Raw genomic sequence first — 14,631 nt, forward strand, 5'->3', positions numbered from 1 at the left:
ATTTTGGGAATTCAGGAAATCGGGGAACTTTCAGCGTTGCCAATTTAATCTGAATGGCCCTTCCTGGTCAGGAAATTCCAGTGAACTCGGCTGACGGAAAACTGTAAAAAAAAAAAACACTTCTCCTCAGTGACATAAACCGATATTTAACTTCCTCGTTTCTCTTGTAGAACGCTCTCACGCATTTCCAAGGAAGGACACAAAGTTGAGTTGAAGGTTTTAATTTAAAATGTTATATCTTTCCACAAAACAAACCAAAAGTTTCAATCTTTTATATATATATTTATGTACACATTAATATAAAAATAAATCTGTCTATATGAACAATATTTTACATCACAGTACAACAGAAACACAGCTGTTAATTTCAGCCGACAGTACAGTCCATCATCGAGAGCCGACGGTGTGCTTTAGTCGGCCTCTCTCCAGTGTTGCTCTAATACACCCTTCGTTTCCGGGCCTCCTTTTCCATCTGTCTTGTACTTGCGCCGCTAATGAGCCGTGAGCCATCAGAGACCCTGCGAGCTCCTGTGCGGACTTGCTCCTGGATCCATGAGTGAGAACATCAATCTCTTTCTCCATTCACCAGGAGTCCTTCTTACACTTGCCCCATCATTTTAATATCATCATAAACCTGTGAAACAAGAAAAAAAGACATTAGAACTGCATAAACTTGCTTATTATTTGAAAATACTCAAATGAACACCAGAAAATGAATGCTTACATCATCATCAGATATACATTGGTCTTCATAATCCCCGTCGCTATCTTCTGACTCACTATCCGGAAGTTCCCTTAGGTGTGGCGCCGTGAGCTCATAAAGGACTTTTCGGATGTCTGTGTTGGCTCGGCCATAGGTCAGGTGATAAGGCATGTGACCGCCGTATGTGAAGCTGTGAACATCAGCGCCTTTGTTGATTAGAAGTTTAACCAGCTCAAAGTTCTGGAGGTCAACTGCTAAGTGGAGAGCAGTACGTCCATTACACTGCTCCTAAAGACAAAAACAAGTATTTTTAGCCATTTAGTTTCACAATGCAGCTAAGATACAAAAAATAAATAAATAAGAAAAACTCATTTTTACCTGTGCATTAATGTCTGCACCAAGCTGGATGAGGCTTTCTAGCAGCGACAGGTAGCCTTGGATGGCGACCATGTGTATGCATTTCTGACCTGGAGAGTAAAATGAGATTCAAATCAGATCAATAATGTCCAGATAGCTGATCATGGCAAGTAAACACACATGAAAAACACACCATCTTACCGTTATAGTTTGGTGTCTGGAGGATGGCTGGGAGTTGCTGCGGACAGCCCTGCGTTAGGAGGCTGAAGCAGGCCAGAGAACCTTTCCTGCAGGCGATATGGAGGGCTGTATTTCCACTGTCATCCACCAGAGATGCATCACAGCCAGATTTCAGTAACTGCTCCACTATAAGCGGCTGCTCTGTGACGACGGCCAAATGCAATGCAGTCTGAAATGTGAGGAGTTGGTTTAGTATGTGTTAAATAGTCATAAATATAACTAATAAAGAGGTAATATTGTTATTATATGCACGTTTGTAAAACTAGTCTTGATGTACCTGTCTCTGGTTGTTTTGTATGTTGAGGAAAGGGTCACCATAGGACAAATTAATCATTTGTATTGCAGCCTCTGTGGCCTCGTGAATGACGGCAAGATGTAGATACCTTTAAAAAAAAAAAAGGAACAACATAGTTATGCAACTGTAAAACATTTGTATTTATGAAACAACATTTTTTTTCTTGGTGTGCAGAGAACTGTATTTTTCCTAGAAGGGACATGCGTAGCTCTCGCGCGTCTGACTGTCTGGCGCGCAGCCCGGGACTTTCCGAGCTCGAGAGGCCCCGCCCACATTGACGCCAGGCCAGAGACCTGCAGAAGCCCCGCCCATATTAACGCTGTGCCAGAGAACAGTCCGTACTGATGAAGCGTTTCTGTTTACATAAAGCCCATTATGACTGTAGGGCGCCTGCGCATGCGCATTACGATTTGTGAATGGAATGAGCAGGACTTTAAATGTGCTCAAGAACATTCATAACCTTTGAAGATTATTATTATTTATTTATTTTTGCAGTGCAATAAGTACTTAAAAAACGAATATATAAATAGCTAAATAAAATTAAACAATTTTTTTTTTTTTTACAAAACTAAAAGTTTTTTTTTTTAGTCTATGATTAAAATAACTGTGACGAATGGCTTTTTGCATTACATTTTTAACTTGATAACAACAACAAACAACAACAATAGGGTCTAAATAAATAGTTCTCCGCAACTTAAGAATTGTATATTTTTCATGCATTATACATCATATGTATCCCTTTAAAAAATCAGATGCACGTAAACGCTTTGCATGAGCTGCATAATAATACTGTTTTATAAACCTCAGTGCACTTACGTGTCTCCGTCTTCGGTGAGTTCTTTCTTCCACGGCTCGTCCCCGTCCACTTTCAAACGCTCGAAAGCAGACTCCACGTCCGTGCATTCTTCCTCTTTAAGCGAATCCAAACCGCTGTCTAAACGGTCGTCGATGCTCGCAAGCACTTTCCCAGATTTTGGACCGCGGCCATCCTCGTTATAATCCATTTGGTTGGTGTTGCTGCCTCGGTAAAGCTCCATGTTTATGTCAGAAGTCTGTGTAGCTCTTGTGAACTGTGAGAGTTTGAGCACAGTTAAAAGAGACAGAGAAAAGGGGCGGAGCTTGAGTGAGGGTGGGGGATTTCCAGTGTGATTGACGTCTGAATTGTTTCTGCAGCTAGGAGTTTGGGGAAATTTTCTCTGATCATTAAACACACTATCAGATCAGTACTGAAAGCCTCTCTTTTCCACTTGCAAAATATTCCAGAATCCAGCAGGGGCCGGCTAAAAAAAGAAATAAAAAAAGAAATAAAAAATAAACATTGTGTGTCAGGAAAGAAAATATTTAGTGCACAACATCTCAAAGTGTACAAAGTGGTTTGCAAAAAAATCCCATGTTCAAACATCTCAGAATTTTTGCTGAAAGATATTGAATCATGCATACAGATTTCAAATGGTTTCCATAATTCTGATATTGCATAATTGGAACAAAAATGATGCATCATAAAATATGATGATGCATATAATGTATAATATTAAAAACCCTAAAATATTTATACTAATAATATTTTGTAATTATATTTTTAATAATTTAAAAATCTAATTATTAAATTATATTATTAAAATATCTAATTATAGTAATTATTACTAATATAATTGTAAAATTATATTATAATTTTATTAATTGTATAATTAATTTTTTTAATAAAGGTAAAAAAAAAATATTTTATTTGAAAAGATATCAAATCATGCATATAGATTTCAAATGGTGTCTATGATTCAGATATTGCAACCTTTAAAATCTTTTTAAATTTGTACCATTTAAAATTACTTTTATCATTCTATATTTTAACAATTACATTTATAATTTTAATTATAAACTATTTTATTAAACTATATAATAATTATTAATATTAATTCTAAAATTATAACTTAGCAAATTTAGTAATTATGTAGTTTTTAAATAATGTTTAAAGAAAGATATCAAACATAGATTTCAGATGGTTTATAATTCTGACTTCGGAACATGTGAAAAAAACAGAAGTAAATAATTCTTAAAATATGGTGGTACATATAATTTATAATATAAAAATAATTGAATATGTAAAATATGTTTCATTTCAAACAGATATATACACATGGATCCATAAGTGATTTTGATATATATATATATATAGTAACTTAATGTACATTAATGTGAAGTCCAGGAAGTCAAGGTTGGGCTGACTTTTTGTATTTTTTGTATTTTTTGTATATATTATTATTATTTTTTTTTTTATTATTATTATTATTATTAACAATTCAAAATCTAAAATGTAAAAATGTAAATGAATTTCCTAGCATTAGTTTTTTTAATCTTTAATATAGTAATTTAATGTACATTAATGTAAAGTATGGTGCCAACATAGTAGTGCTTCCTCATAATGTGAAGATTGGGAAACTCCTGTGTGTGTATTTCTGCAGTCAGCATTTGCCCACAAAGGCATTCACACAAAGGAAGCAGAGAATGCGTCGTTTTTGCTCAAGACGCATGTGTACAATCCAAGACAGTCTGTCCTCAAACACAACTTCCATAGTAACAGTAACCAACCCCGAGGGCAGAGGGTGTTCCACTAAAACGCAACTACATTTGCAATGCACATTGTGCACAAGCACAACAGAAAGCGAACTCCCAGGAGGGAATGCTTCTACCACTGTAAACTTATATCACTGTGACCTAGAAACAGGTTCAGTAACTGGTCTCTGATGAATTAATTCAAGTAAGATAAGATGATGATGAGTGGAAAAGTAGGGAAGTGACTTACAAATCGACACAATGCAATTGCTTTGCAGTGCTATCAGGAAGTCCCAACTCATTTAACCTGATCAAATACTGGAAACTCTGAAAATGTTCCTTTCCGGTATCATGTGATCAGTGTGGATAGGACGTCCTGTCCAGCTCTGGGATCTTACACTGATAGGTGACGAAGGCTGTGATCAGCATGTTGAGTGGGAATGTTTGGTGGGAGACTCTTTGCTGAGGCAGTTCTGACAACAGCAGAAACACACACACTTCCTCTGAGTTCAGACGCTGAACATTAGGAACAAGACCCCATCCATCACATTTAAACATGATCACTGACTCATCACGTACCATCTCATACACTTCATAATATGTAGCATTGTTGCCATGTCAAATAAAACAATAACATTTCTGGATTCTATGCTTAAGGAATAATTCACCCACAATGAATCATTGGGTTTTTGTGTAACATGTGACCATATTTTAATATAATCCTTTGATGATGGATGAAGAGTGACTTATATTTCAATAATTTCCTTGTAATAGCAATCACATGGCATTCAGAAAGCTTGAAATATTCTGGTGCATTTATGATGCTTGTTATCATTTTTTAGAGCTTGATGGCGTCACTCAGCATTCACTTTCAGTACATTTGAAAAGAGTTGTGTGAACATTTTGCTGAATCTAACTGTTTCTTTTCCATGGAAGCCATATGGACTTCCTTGGAACAGGACGAAGGTGAAGGAATGAATTATACCTATATGTTTCATATGCATATGCATTTGTCTTTAATTGTTGCACTTTTGTTTTTATCCAGTGCTGCAGTATTTAATATAGGCTAGATACAAGATATAAACCTCTTGTGTGATTACAATATTTGTATATATTAATATATATTTTAAAATGTTAAATATTGATATATTTATTTGGTATTTTAGTCAGACATTTTTTTTTTTAAAGAAATTAATAGTTTTATTCAGCAAGCATTAAATTGAAAGGTGACAGTAAATACATTTATAATGTGACAAATAATATATATTAATTATAATGCTTTTCTTTTTATCTTCCTATGCATCAAAAAACGTCAAAAGTGTACCACAGTTTCCATAAAAAATATTAAGCAGCTCAGCAGTTTTCAACACGGATCGTGTGACACTGAAAATCCAGATATGCATCACAGGAACAAATTACATTTTAATATATATTCAAATAGTTATTTTAATAATAGTATTTCACTATAGTAATGTATTTTCGATCAAATAAATGCAGGCTTGGTGACTACAAGGGACTTTTGAATGGTAATATATGTAAATTCCTGTAAAAAAAATAATATTTCCAGAACCTGATTAAACAAGTCACCCGGTGTCCTGTGATATATGATGGTGACTTTTTCAGTAATTTATTATAAAAATTAATTAATATCATATCATATGATTAATGTGTAAACACAATTTAATTTTATATGAAACTTGCTCACATGAAATGGCATGTTCTGACACACCACCTGCTGACTCACACTGAATGACACTGAAGGTTTAGGACATGTGACCCACCCTCTCCAAACACCACTGGAATTTCCATTTTCTTCCAGAGTCCTCTAGTGTCACTTACATTTTCTTATATATATTTGACATTAATGACATTTTTTAAACATGAAAATAGGGTAAATCACTAACCTTTTACCTTCAGGTTTCCCCCATCTTTCCATCACCAGACATGACGTTTAAAGTCCCAGAGGTGTGAATGGGGATTCTGCAGTGTGTGTCACTGCAAAGGGCTTTTAAACAAGTCATCACAGTTTTCCCAGTTTCAAGAAGAGGAGATTTTACAACAGGGGGAATCCTGAAGCTCAAACTGATTAAACAGTATGAATGGAATGGGATTCCACACCAATCTTACCTGAAAGGGAGCAGCAGTCCAACAAGTTATGCAATGGTTTTGAGTAGTTTTGTAACCTTTATGCTGTAGAGACTATTGATTTTAAAGGGCCAGTGCATTCCCTGCATACTTCACTAATAGGTTTCTCTCTCCCTCAAATGCAAATGTTGCCCAGACAAAGCATATGCATGTAGTGTAGTATGTGGTATTTCCCCTTTTTTGTCTAGTGAGACAATTCAGTTCTAGAACTGAATACAGTGACAAGCGTTTTTTGCAAATTACATTTGTTCATTTAGCAGATGCTTTTATGCATGCAGACACAATGTCTTGTAGACGCAACAGAAACGTGAAAACTCATGGAATTTGTGACGTTTTCTGTAAAATAGTGACGCAAAAGTAAAATAAAATAAGCAGCTTATCCACTGAAAATATTTAGTAGCATAACAACGTTTATCCGGCGCAGACGTGAATCTGTGAGGGATTTCCACACATTAGCGCCCTCTGATGGACAAACCTGTTCCTTCGGTGCATTTACAGACACCACAGTGACCATGCATTTTTTAGTTTCTTCAAAACTAGACAGTGGGACGCAATTTCAGGCCAGGGAAATCTCACACTCAGCCAGGCCACACAGAAAAAAAAGGGCCAAAATGTTACCTTTTGGGGTACAACAGCTTGTCACTGGAGCAGTATTCTTAAAAGGACATCTTTTTACCCTATAGGCATTAAATGTTACTGATCAAAACCTTTTGGGTGTGTATTAAAACATTATCTAAAGTGGCTAAATGTCATTAGTACAATATATTTAATGCAAAATTCCAATACTAATTCTAATAAGTGTAAATGGCTGTGAATCATATTATTATTTTTGTGCTGCTGTCTCTCACTCCCTTCCCTGTACGTTACAATAAATCCATGTGAATATCTGTGTCTACTAAATGTTTTTGATGTAACTCTACAATCGATATTGATGTCCTTTAGCACATTATTCTGAATGATGATTATAATGGGGCTAACAGATAATAGCAGTTTAACACTCAACTACGTTAAGACAAAACTTTCTAGCGTATTTACTATTCAGTGTTTGGTATTTACACATGAAACTGACCTGCACTTGAAGCCCAGAACAGGTCAGTATTAGTAATATTTGCTGCCAGTCAGGAATAATCGATTTATGACTTATTTTCGATTTATTATCGAATATTATCGAAATGATCATATTTGGTACATTGAGAAGGCAAAAATATAAACTAGTGCTAAATACTCTTTATTTGTTGAACTTTCCACGTTCTTTAAATGCTTAGGCTCGTTTTGTTTGTTTTATCTATTTATTTTAAATCTATCTATCTATCTATCTATAAAATACTACTATTAGTGTTAAACCTTTTAATTTTGTATGATTTTTGTATAAAAATTGCAAAGAAAGAAAGAAAGAGACACTGTAAAATAATAAGAGAGAGAAAGAGAGAAAGAGAGAGAGAGAGAGAGAGAGAGAGAGAGATGGGGAGATGGTGAATGAAGAAAAGAAGGAAATGTCTTGGCATAAACAGTAAAAGAGCAATTACTCGAATATTCCACAAGAGAGCGACAGATTGTAATAAAAAGGAAATTCAGTTCACACATAAATCACACGCAGCCATCACCTTTGATTAATATAGATATATATATATATATTAATAACTAAAATATTTAAGATTCTAATTAGTCTATTAATGCAAAAGTTCTTTCAAAAGCACGCACTCTGGTAAACTGGTAAACTGATTATTGTTTTTTTAAAGTGATGGATACTGTGCATTAATGGAGTGAACCATTCCTTTTTTTGTCTTCTTCTTAAACAATTTTTTTTCTAAATATATATTTATTTGTTTATTTGATCGATGTGACGTGCATGTGGTAATTTGAAGCTAATGGACCATAACTGTGTTAGTGATAAATACAACACAAGCCCTCATTATAGATGATTAAACATGAATTATTCAACAGTCTGTCTGTATAAAGCTGCCAGAGTCTGATGCTGGAGCTGATCATCTGTCTATCTGTCTGTCTGTCTGTAATGTGTATGCTACTATGTTCTCAATCAGTAAACTCTCTTTAACCAGTGTGTAAATGATCGTCACCTCAATGAACCGGTCATTCAGGCGTCTCCACCGGCGCTTTCTCACGCCCGTTTGCCGTCTAGATGAGTGTCCTGGGAGGAGAATCCCAGCTCAGCATAATGGGATGGTAACAGGTTTGTGGCTTCAGCATCCATTCGATCCGCCCCCTGCTCCACAGAATAAAGAGCTGCGTCTGTTATCAGCGTCCGCAGCTTCTGCAGGTTATCAGCAGCTGACTGACCCCAAACACCCCAACATGAGAAAACCAGCGGCGCGGATTCCCAGCGTTCACTGCACACTTGTGTTTGACCACCAGTTATTATATGATCTATTCTTGTATTGTAGCCTGTACTGTTGTTTTAGAAAACACTGGGATAGTAATAGAGCGTGTAAGAGAACATGTAGGTGTTAAAATACCTTCAAGACAACACATTTAATTTAATAGAAAGCGATTTCTGTATATGGACATTTCACTTAAAAAAAGAGATGAAGAAAAAATATTTAAATTTATATTTAGGGGAAATTATTCATTTGCATAGGCTATTTGAATAAACTTATTAAGGAATAATAATATTATTATACATTTATTTACAAAATAATGAAATAAAGAAAATAATAAAAACAAAATCAAAGCAACAGTTAAAGCTAATAACAATATTTGCTGAACTACACCGTTTGGCAGACTAACTGAATCGAAATAATAAAGAATAAAAACAAAACAAAAACCTATTAGCCTATTTGTTTAATTAAATTAAAATCATGAATTATATATAAACAAATCTACAAATAAGTATTAATAAATAAATAGAAATTCGGAATATAATTTCTAAAAAAGTTTTATTTAAAACTGACAAACTATATTGACAATTATATATATATAATATTAAAATAATATAAGTAATTATTAATATTACTATTACTGGTATTAGTAAATAGTATTTTGTCTCGGGACAGGGTAGCATATTTAAAACTGATTTAATGTTAAACTTGTTTGGTGGACTAATCGCACATTATTGAACAGTAAACTGTAAAACATGGGAAGGTTAAAGAGCCCATCGATCCCTTGAGACCTTTGAGATAACAATCTGGTGCCCATTAGAAATGAATCCGTAACTGGAACAGCTCATTAATGCTCGCCCCCTCCTCGTGAATGTCAGCACTGATTGGGCACCACAGCGGCACTGAGAGTGACCTCACACAGAACCTGAAGGCGACCCAAAGGATAAAACTCGCGCGGGGCGAATCACGACGACAGTATCCAGCCCACATCTTCTCCTTAGTACTTTCATCTGGACTTTGGGTGAAGATGCCACGAGGATTTTTAGTGAAACGGAGTAAACGAGCCTCATCTGCATCCTACAAGGTGCGAGCGCAAGAAGAAAAAGAGCCGCGCAAAGAGGACTTGCCAAACCAAACTCCAAATGCAAGTGTGCAGGATGTGCTGGAACCGATTACAGAATCATGGACAAGTGATGTGAGTCCTAAACATCTTCTGGAGGACTCTGGAGGGGTTGTTGGAGAGAACTTCGATTACGCACAGAGCTACTTCAGCCACCCGGAGCCGAGCGCGTCATCTCCGCGCAACAGCACCGACTCCTACAGCCCCATCAAACCCATCAGCACGGAGCTTTGGGACAGGTGTCTCAGCTCACCAGCCATGGCTGAGTCGTTCCCCTTGGCCACCCCGGTGTCTTCAATCGAGCGTCTGCTAATGAACCACTCTGACATGAAGTTTGGCACACCGGTGCCCTCATCGGTGCCCACCTACCCTGCCTTTCACCAGTGCGTAAAACGCGCGTTTATGGACTTAGAGCGCAAAAGCAAACCACCCAAAAAGCCTAAAGTCATCAGAAAGCTAAATTTTGAAGACGAAGTCACCACCTCACCGGTTCTAGGGCTTAAAATAAAAAAAGAAAGCCCCGAGTCAAAACCAGCACCGCAAAGTGGTAGAAAAAAACCGCTTGGTGAGTTCATCTGCCAGCTTTGTAAGGAAGAATACCCTGATCCGTTTTCTCTAGCCCAACACAAATGTTCCAGGATCATCCGGGTTGAGTACCGCTGTCCGGAGTGCGATAAAGTTTTCAGCTGTCCTGCCAACCTCGCGTCCCATCGCAGATGGCACAAACCTCGCAACCTGAGCACCGGAGACGCGAAGAAGTCTCCCCTGGAGGCGCGCAACCACGAGAAGACCTCAGTGGAGGGGAAGGAGAATGCCAGCAAGCTGAGACTGAACAGTCAGCACCAGCCGAGTCCGGACAGCTCCCAACAGCACAGATCAGCACCGGACAGCAACATGATGCACAGGGGATCCCAAGACCCTCCTCTGGACCAAAGGTTACCGTCCTCGGAGAAGTGCTTTGAGATGCGTATCGGCTCCGCGGACAGCTCGAGGTTGTTCGATCACTGTCTCGAGGAGCCCGACAGGTCAAGCACCCCCTATCTGCCCTCGTCTGTTCCGGAAGAAGTGTTTGAGTGTCACTACTGCAGCAAGAAGTTCCGCAGGCAAGCCTACCTGAGGAAACACCTGGCCGCGCACGAGACGATCAAAGCATCCACATACGTTCACATTGAAAGCGGACACATCACTTACCCGTGTCACCTGTGCGGAGCGCACTTCCCCTCCGCGGAGATCAGGGACAAACACCGACTCTGGCACGCGGTCAGAGACGACTTACTCCTCAGACCTGATCTGAGTCCTGGAGAACAGCAGATATTCTCATGCAAACACTGTCCCTCCACGTTCTTCAGTTCTCCGGGTTTGACCAGACACATCAACAAGACTCATCCCACAGAGAACAGACAGGTGATGCTCTTACAGATGGCCGTCAGGCCGGGATGCTGATCTCAGACACTTCAGATTAAGTCGAACGACTTGTTGATATTATCACTAATAATAGGTCCGGTGTCTTTATGTGGGAAATATTGAACTTGCAGGGTTTCTTTGTCGACAGCAGAAATAGTTTATGTAACCTTTGATAAACTTGGGTGTCACTTTATCACCTCCATTAGTACACCAAGTTATTAACAGACATTATATGCAGGGTTCATATAGCCTTCATTTTTGAGCATGAATTTCCCAGTTGATCCTCGCTCTAAATACGTATATATGTATGTATGTGTGTGTGTGTGTGTGTGTGTGTGTGTGTATATATATATATATATATATATATATATATACACACACACACACACACACACACACACACACACACACACAAAAATACATATAAAGGCAAATCAAGAGATGAAAATTATATTAACTATAGACATTTCTCATGGTTTTTATTATTTTAAAGATTAAAAATAAAATAAAAAATAAAATAAATTCAAGCAATTGTATCAGTATTGAGAATAACAAGAAATCTACATGTTAAATATTGATTTTTTTTCTTGTCAACTAAATGTATCACAACTGAGAAAACCAAGAAATATAGATGTTAAAATGTAAAAAAATACATGTTTTTCTTTTTACATTTAAAAAGTTATTTTCATAATTTCTGGTTATTTTCAATAACTTTTCTGGCCCGAAAATCAAAATTCTTTGAATTTTTCAGATATTTCCATGACTATGTGAACCCTGTATATAATACTTTGCTCATACACATTCAAATCTGATTATTATAACCCCTTTCAGGTTTTCTTCACATCTATATAAATTATTACTTAAGAAATAAACTGTTACTCCTTAAAGGTACTTAATGTTGCCAGATTAAATGTAATAAATGTTCATAGTGGGAAAACACCAAATCTATCAGGCTGAAACTCAAGGCTCACAGCAGGTTTTTCATTAATATGTCTTTATATTATGGGAAAAGTGTATTAATATATTTTGTGTCTCATTGTAAAAGTAGCTCCCATGGAAAGCTTATGTATATTCTCAATCATTTTAGAAGGTGCTTTGATTTCTAGATCATGAAGGCATTGTGCATTTCAACAATAGCTGCAAAAAATGTATTTATATCATAACTGCCAGGAAATGCCATAGCATACATCAAGACTATTAGAGGCCTACATGTAATAAACCACAAGTGTCATATTTATTTTTTCATATGTAGTCATTTTCAGCTGTTAAGGGGGAATCAAGACGTCAATAAATCAAGTCTTCAAATATCCTTTTGAATGTAGCATATGTGTTATTTGCACTGGAAATAATAAACTTGCAAATCCACTGGAGCTAAATCAGTACACTTAAAAAGAAAAAAAGAAATCACAACTGGTAAAACATTTGATGCATCCAGTAACTGCACAGGATTTGCTATGTTGTAAGAATACTTTTATTCTTAAGTGTAGTTGACCATCCACTCTCCTTCGACATCCGATACATATGTATAGATAGAGATACTAGCATATGACAGTATTGTGGGTCTGTGCATGTGCTTGTGTGTTGTGCAGCTGTTATCTCAACACATGCAGTTAGTACTGGAATCATGCAGCATTTGGTCAGTAGTAACATACACAAAATCTATCCATGAGGATGTTTTTTTCCCCTCTTTAAATCACGCACAGTTCTCAGTTGCTTGTGTGCAGGCCTTTAATACACATCCAGAAGGGTGCTGCATGATTTCAACTCCACATATATATTTTTTTCTGATAAATTTCTAAATGATTTAAAAATTAAAATAATAAAATCTGACCCTCATGAAGTCTCGCATAGCTTTCAAGAAAATATACAAACTGGATTTTATCTTAAACATGGTAATGGTTATAGCTTGCATCCGTCATCTACAGGGCCACATACCCTTATATCCCTTAAACGTTCAAAATTAACCAGAAAAGGGGAGACCAAAGAACTTTTTTCAAAACATGCCATCCACAGCTGAACTAGTCCTGAAGCGGGTAATTCGGTTCAATTTGGCAACTTCGATGTCCCCTCCTAGACCTGTTAATGTGGCAACTCATTCACACTTTCCTTAAAAATCCCATCTAAGATAAGATGAATCAAAAAAAGTGTTGCAGTCAAATGATTAATGCTGATAAACCTGCATGGGCTCGTCTCTAAGGCTGCTGTGCAACAAAACAAAACGATGAAAAATCTAGCCATACAGACAGAAAATCAAGCTGAAGACTTGTTTTTTGACTTGTTCTATGTGGCCTTTTGACTTTTTTTTTTTTTTGGTTGATTTAAATACTGTTAAATATGTACACAGATCAGATACTGTTCATACACTATACACATACATTAAATATGTATATATTTTATATTTATAGATATATACACGCACAAATAACCGTTACAAATGACAAAGGGGCAGTATAACATTATCATGAAAGAAAAAATCAGTATCATTCTAATGAAGAGAAAACGGAATATACAAATTGCAATAAACCTTGATCCATAAAGAAAACTAGCAAATAAACAAATGTGAGTGCCAATGTTATATAAAAACATGTTCCACACTAGGAGTGAAAACAAACTGAAATGCGTAACAGCAAAAAGTGCTTCAGTTTAAACGCAAATCTGCTCAACAAACATGTTTTCGAACACTTTTCTCGCCATCAATTTGTCGCGTCTTCTGTACATATATAAAAAGTTGTGGTTGATACAATGGCAATCAAAAAAAAAAACTTTTTAATATGATTTTTTTTTTTTATGACCACTGGCACTCTGAGTAGTGGGCAGCTTCAGTGGCACCGGCCAGGACAACAGCAGTGGAAGTTATTGAAGTAAAACGCAACGCAATACCCATCAGCGATTGACAAAAATAAACATTTCAGTCATCTTTGATCACTCTGGCTCTGAATGGGAGGAGTCAGACAGCATCGGGGGCGTAGTTACTGCAGACAAGAGGGCATGGTTTGTCTCTAACAGTGCAGTGGGCGGAGTTCCGGAGTGAAGTGTGCGTGTTTGCTCACTCAGGTCAAGTCTTGTTGGCGGAGCCCGAGGAACGGCGAAGCTTCATCGACATCCGGCTCTTGCTAGCACGAGGTGACATTGGCGAGGCTAAGTCGCTCCCGTCTACCTGTATTGCTGGACTTTCGGCCAGCTGACTCTCGATGCATGAGCCTGTCGGGGAGGGATGGGGTGGAGGAAGAAGAAAAGACAAGAGATCACAGAGGTCACATTCACACGCTAAACTCATCTACACCTCCAATATGACATCTCATTACAGGGTTACATGTAGCTCGGGTTTGTGAATTAGAATATGAAATACATATTGGGTTGAAATGGGGGAAATAAATGTCTATATTAAAGTGATCATTGTGAATTTCACTCAGATTGGAACGGGAAAAACCTCTCGGTTAGACTAATTTTGGCAAATGGTACATAAAGGGCAGAAGTAACC

General features: G+C 37.0%; 3 protein-coding genes across 3 annotated transcripts in view; 1 reads left to right on the top strand and 2 right to left on the bottom strand.

The window, feature by feature from the left end:
* Positions 1-205: 205 nt before the first annotated feature.
* On the bottom strand, positions 206-2,673 carry LOC113117624 (NF-kappa-B inhibitor alpha). The gene is made up of 6 exons (XM_026286414.1): positions 2,412-2,673; positions 1,578-1,683; positions 1,262-1,469; positions 1,082-1,170; positions 725-991; positions 206-634 (listed from the first exon to the last, which is right to left on the bottom strand). The coding sequence occupies exons 1-6, from the start codon at positions 2,630-2,632 to the stop codon at positions 599-601; spliced, it is 927 nt and encodes a 308-aa protein (XP_026142199.1). The 5' UTR covers positions 2,633-2,673; the 3' UTR covers positions 206-598.
* Positions 2,674-9,434: 6,761 nt separating this feature from the next.
* LOC113117627 (insulinoma-associated protein 2-like) lies at positions 9,435-11,467 on the top strand. The gene has a single exon (XM_026286417.1). It carries the CDS (start codon positions 9,498-9,500, stop codon positions 11,187-11,189), a length of 1,692 nt encoding a protein of 563 aa, XP_026142202.1. The 5' UTR covers positions 9,435-9,497; the 3' UTR covers positions 11,190-11,467.
* A 1,136-nt stretch (positions 11,468-12,603) lies between these two features.
* Positions 12,604-14,631, bottom strand: part of LOC113117628 (ral GTPase-activating protein subunit alpha-1-like) — a 60,828-nt gene continuing 58,800 nt past the window's right edge. The window contains 1 exon segment of the mRNA XM_026286418.1: positions 12,604-14,351. Within this exon segment, the coding sequence (XP_026142203.1) occupies positions 14,206-14,351 (146 nt within the window). The 3' untranslated portion in view covers positions 12,604-14,205.

Source organism: Carassius auratus, chromosome 17, assembly GCF_003368295.1.
Source record: "Carassius auratus strain Wakin chromosome 17, ASM336829v1, whole genome shotgun sequence".
NCBI lineage: Eukaryota > Metazoa > Chordata > Actinopteri > Cypriniformes > Cyprinidae > Carassius > Carassius auratus.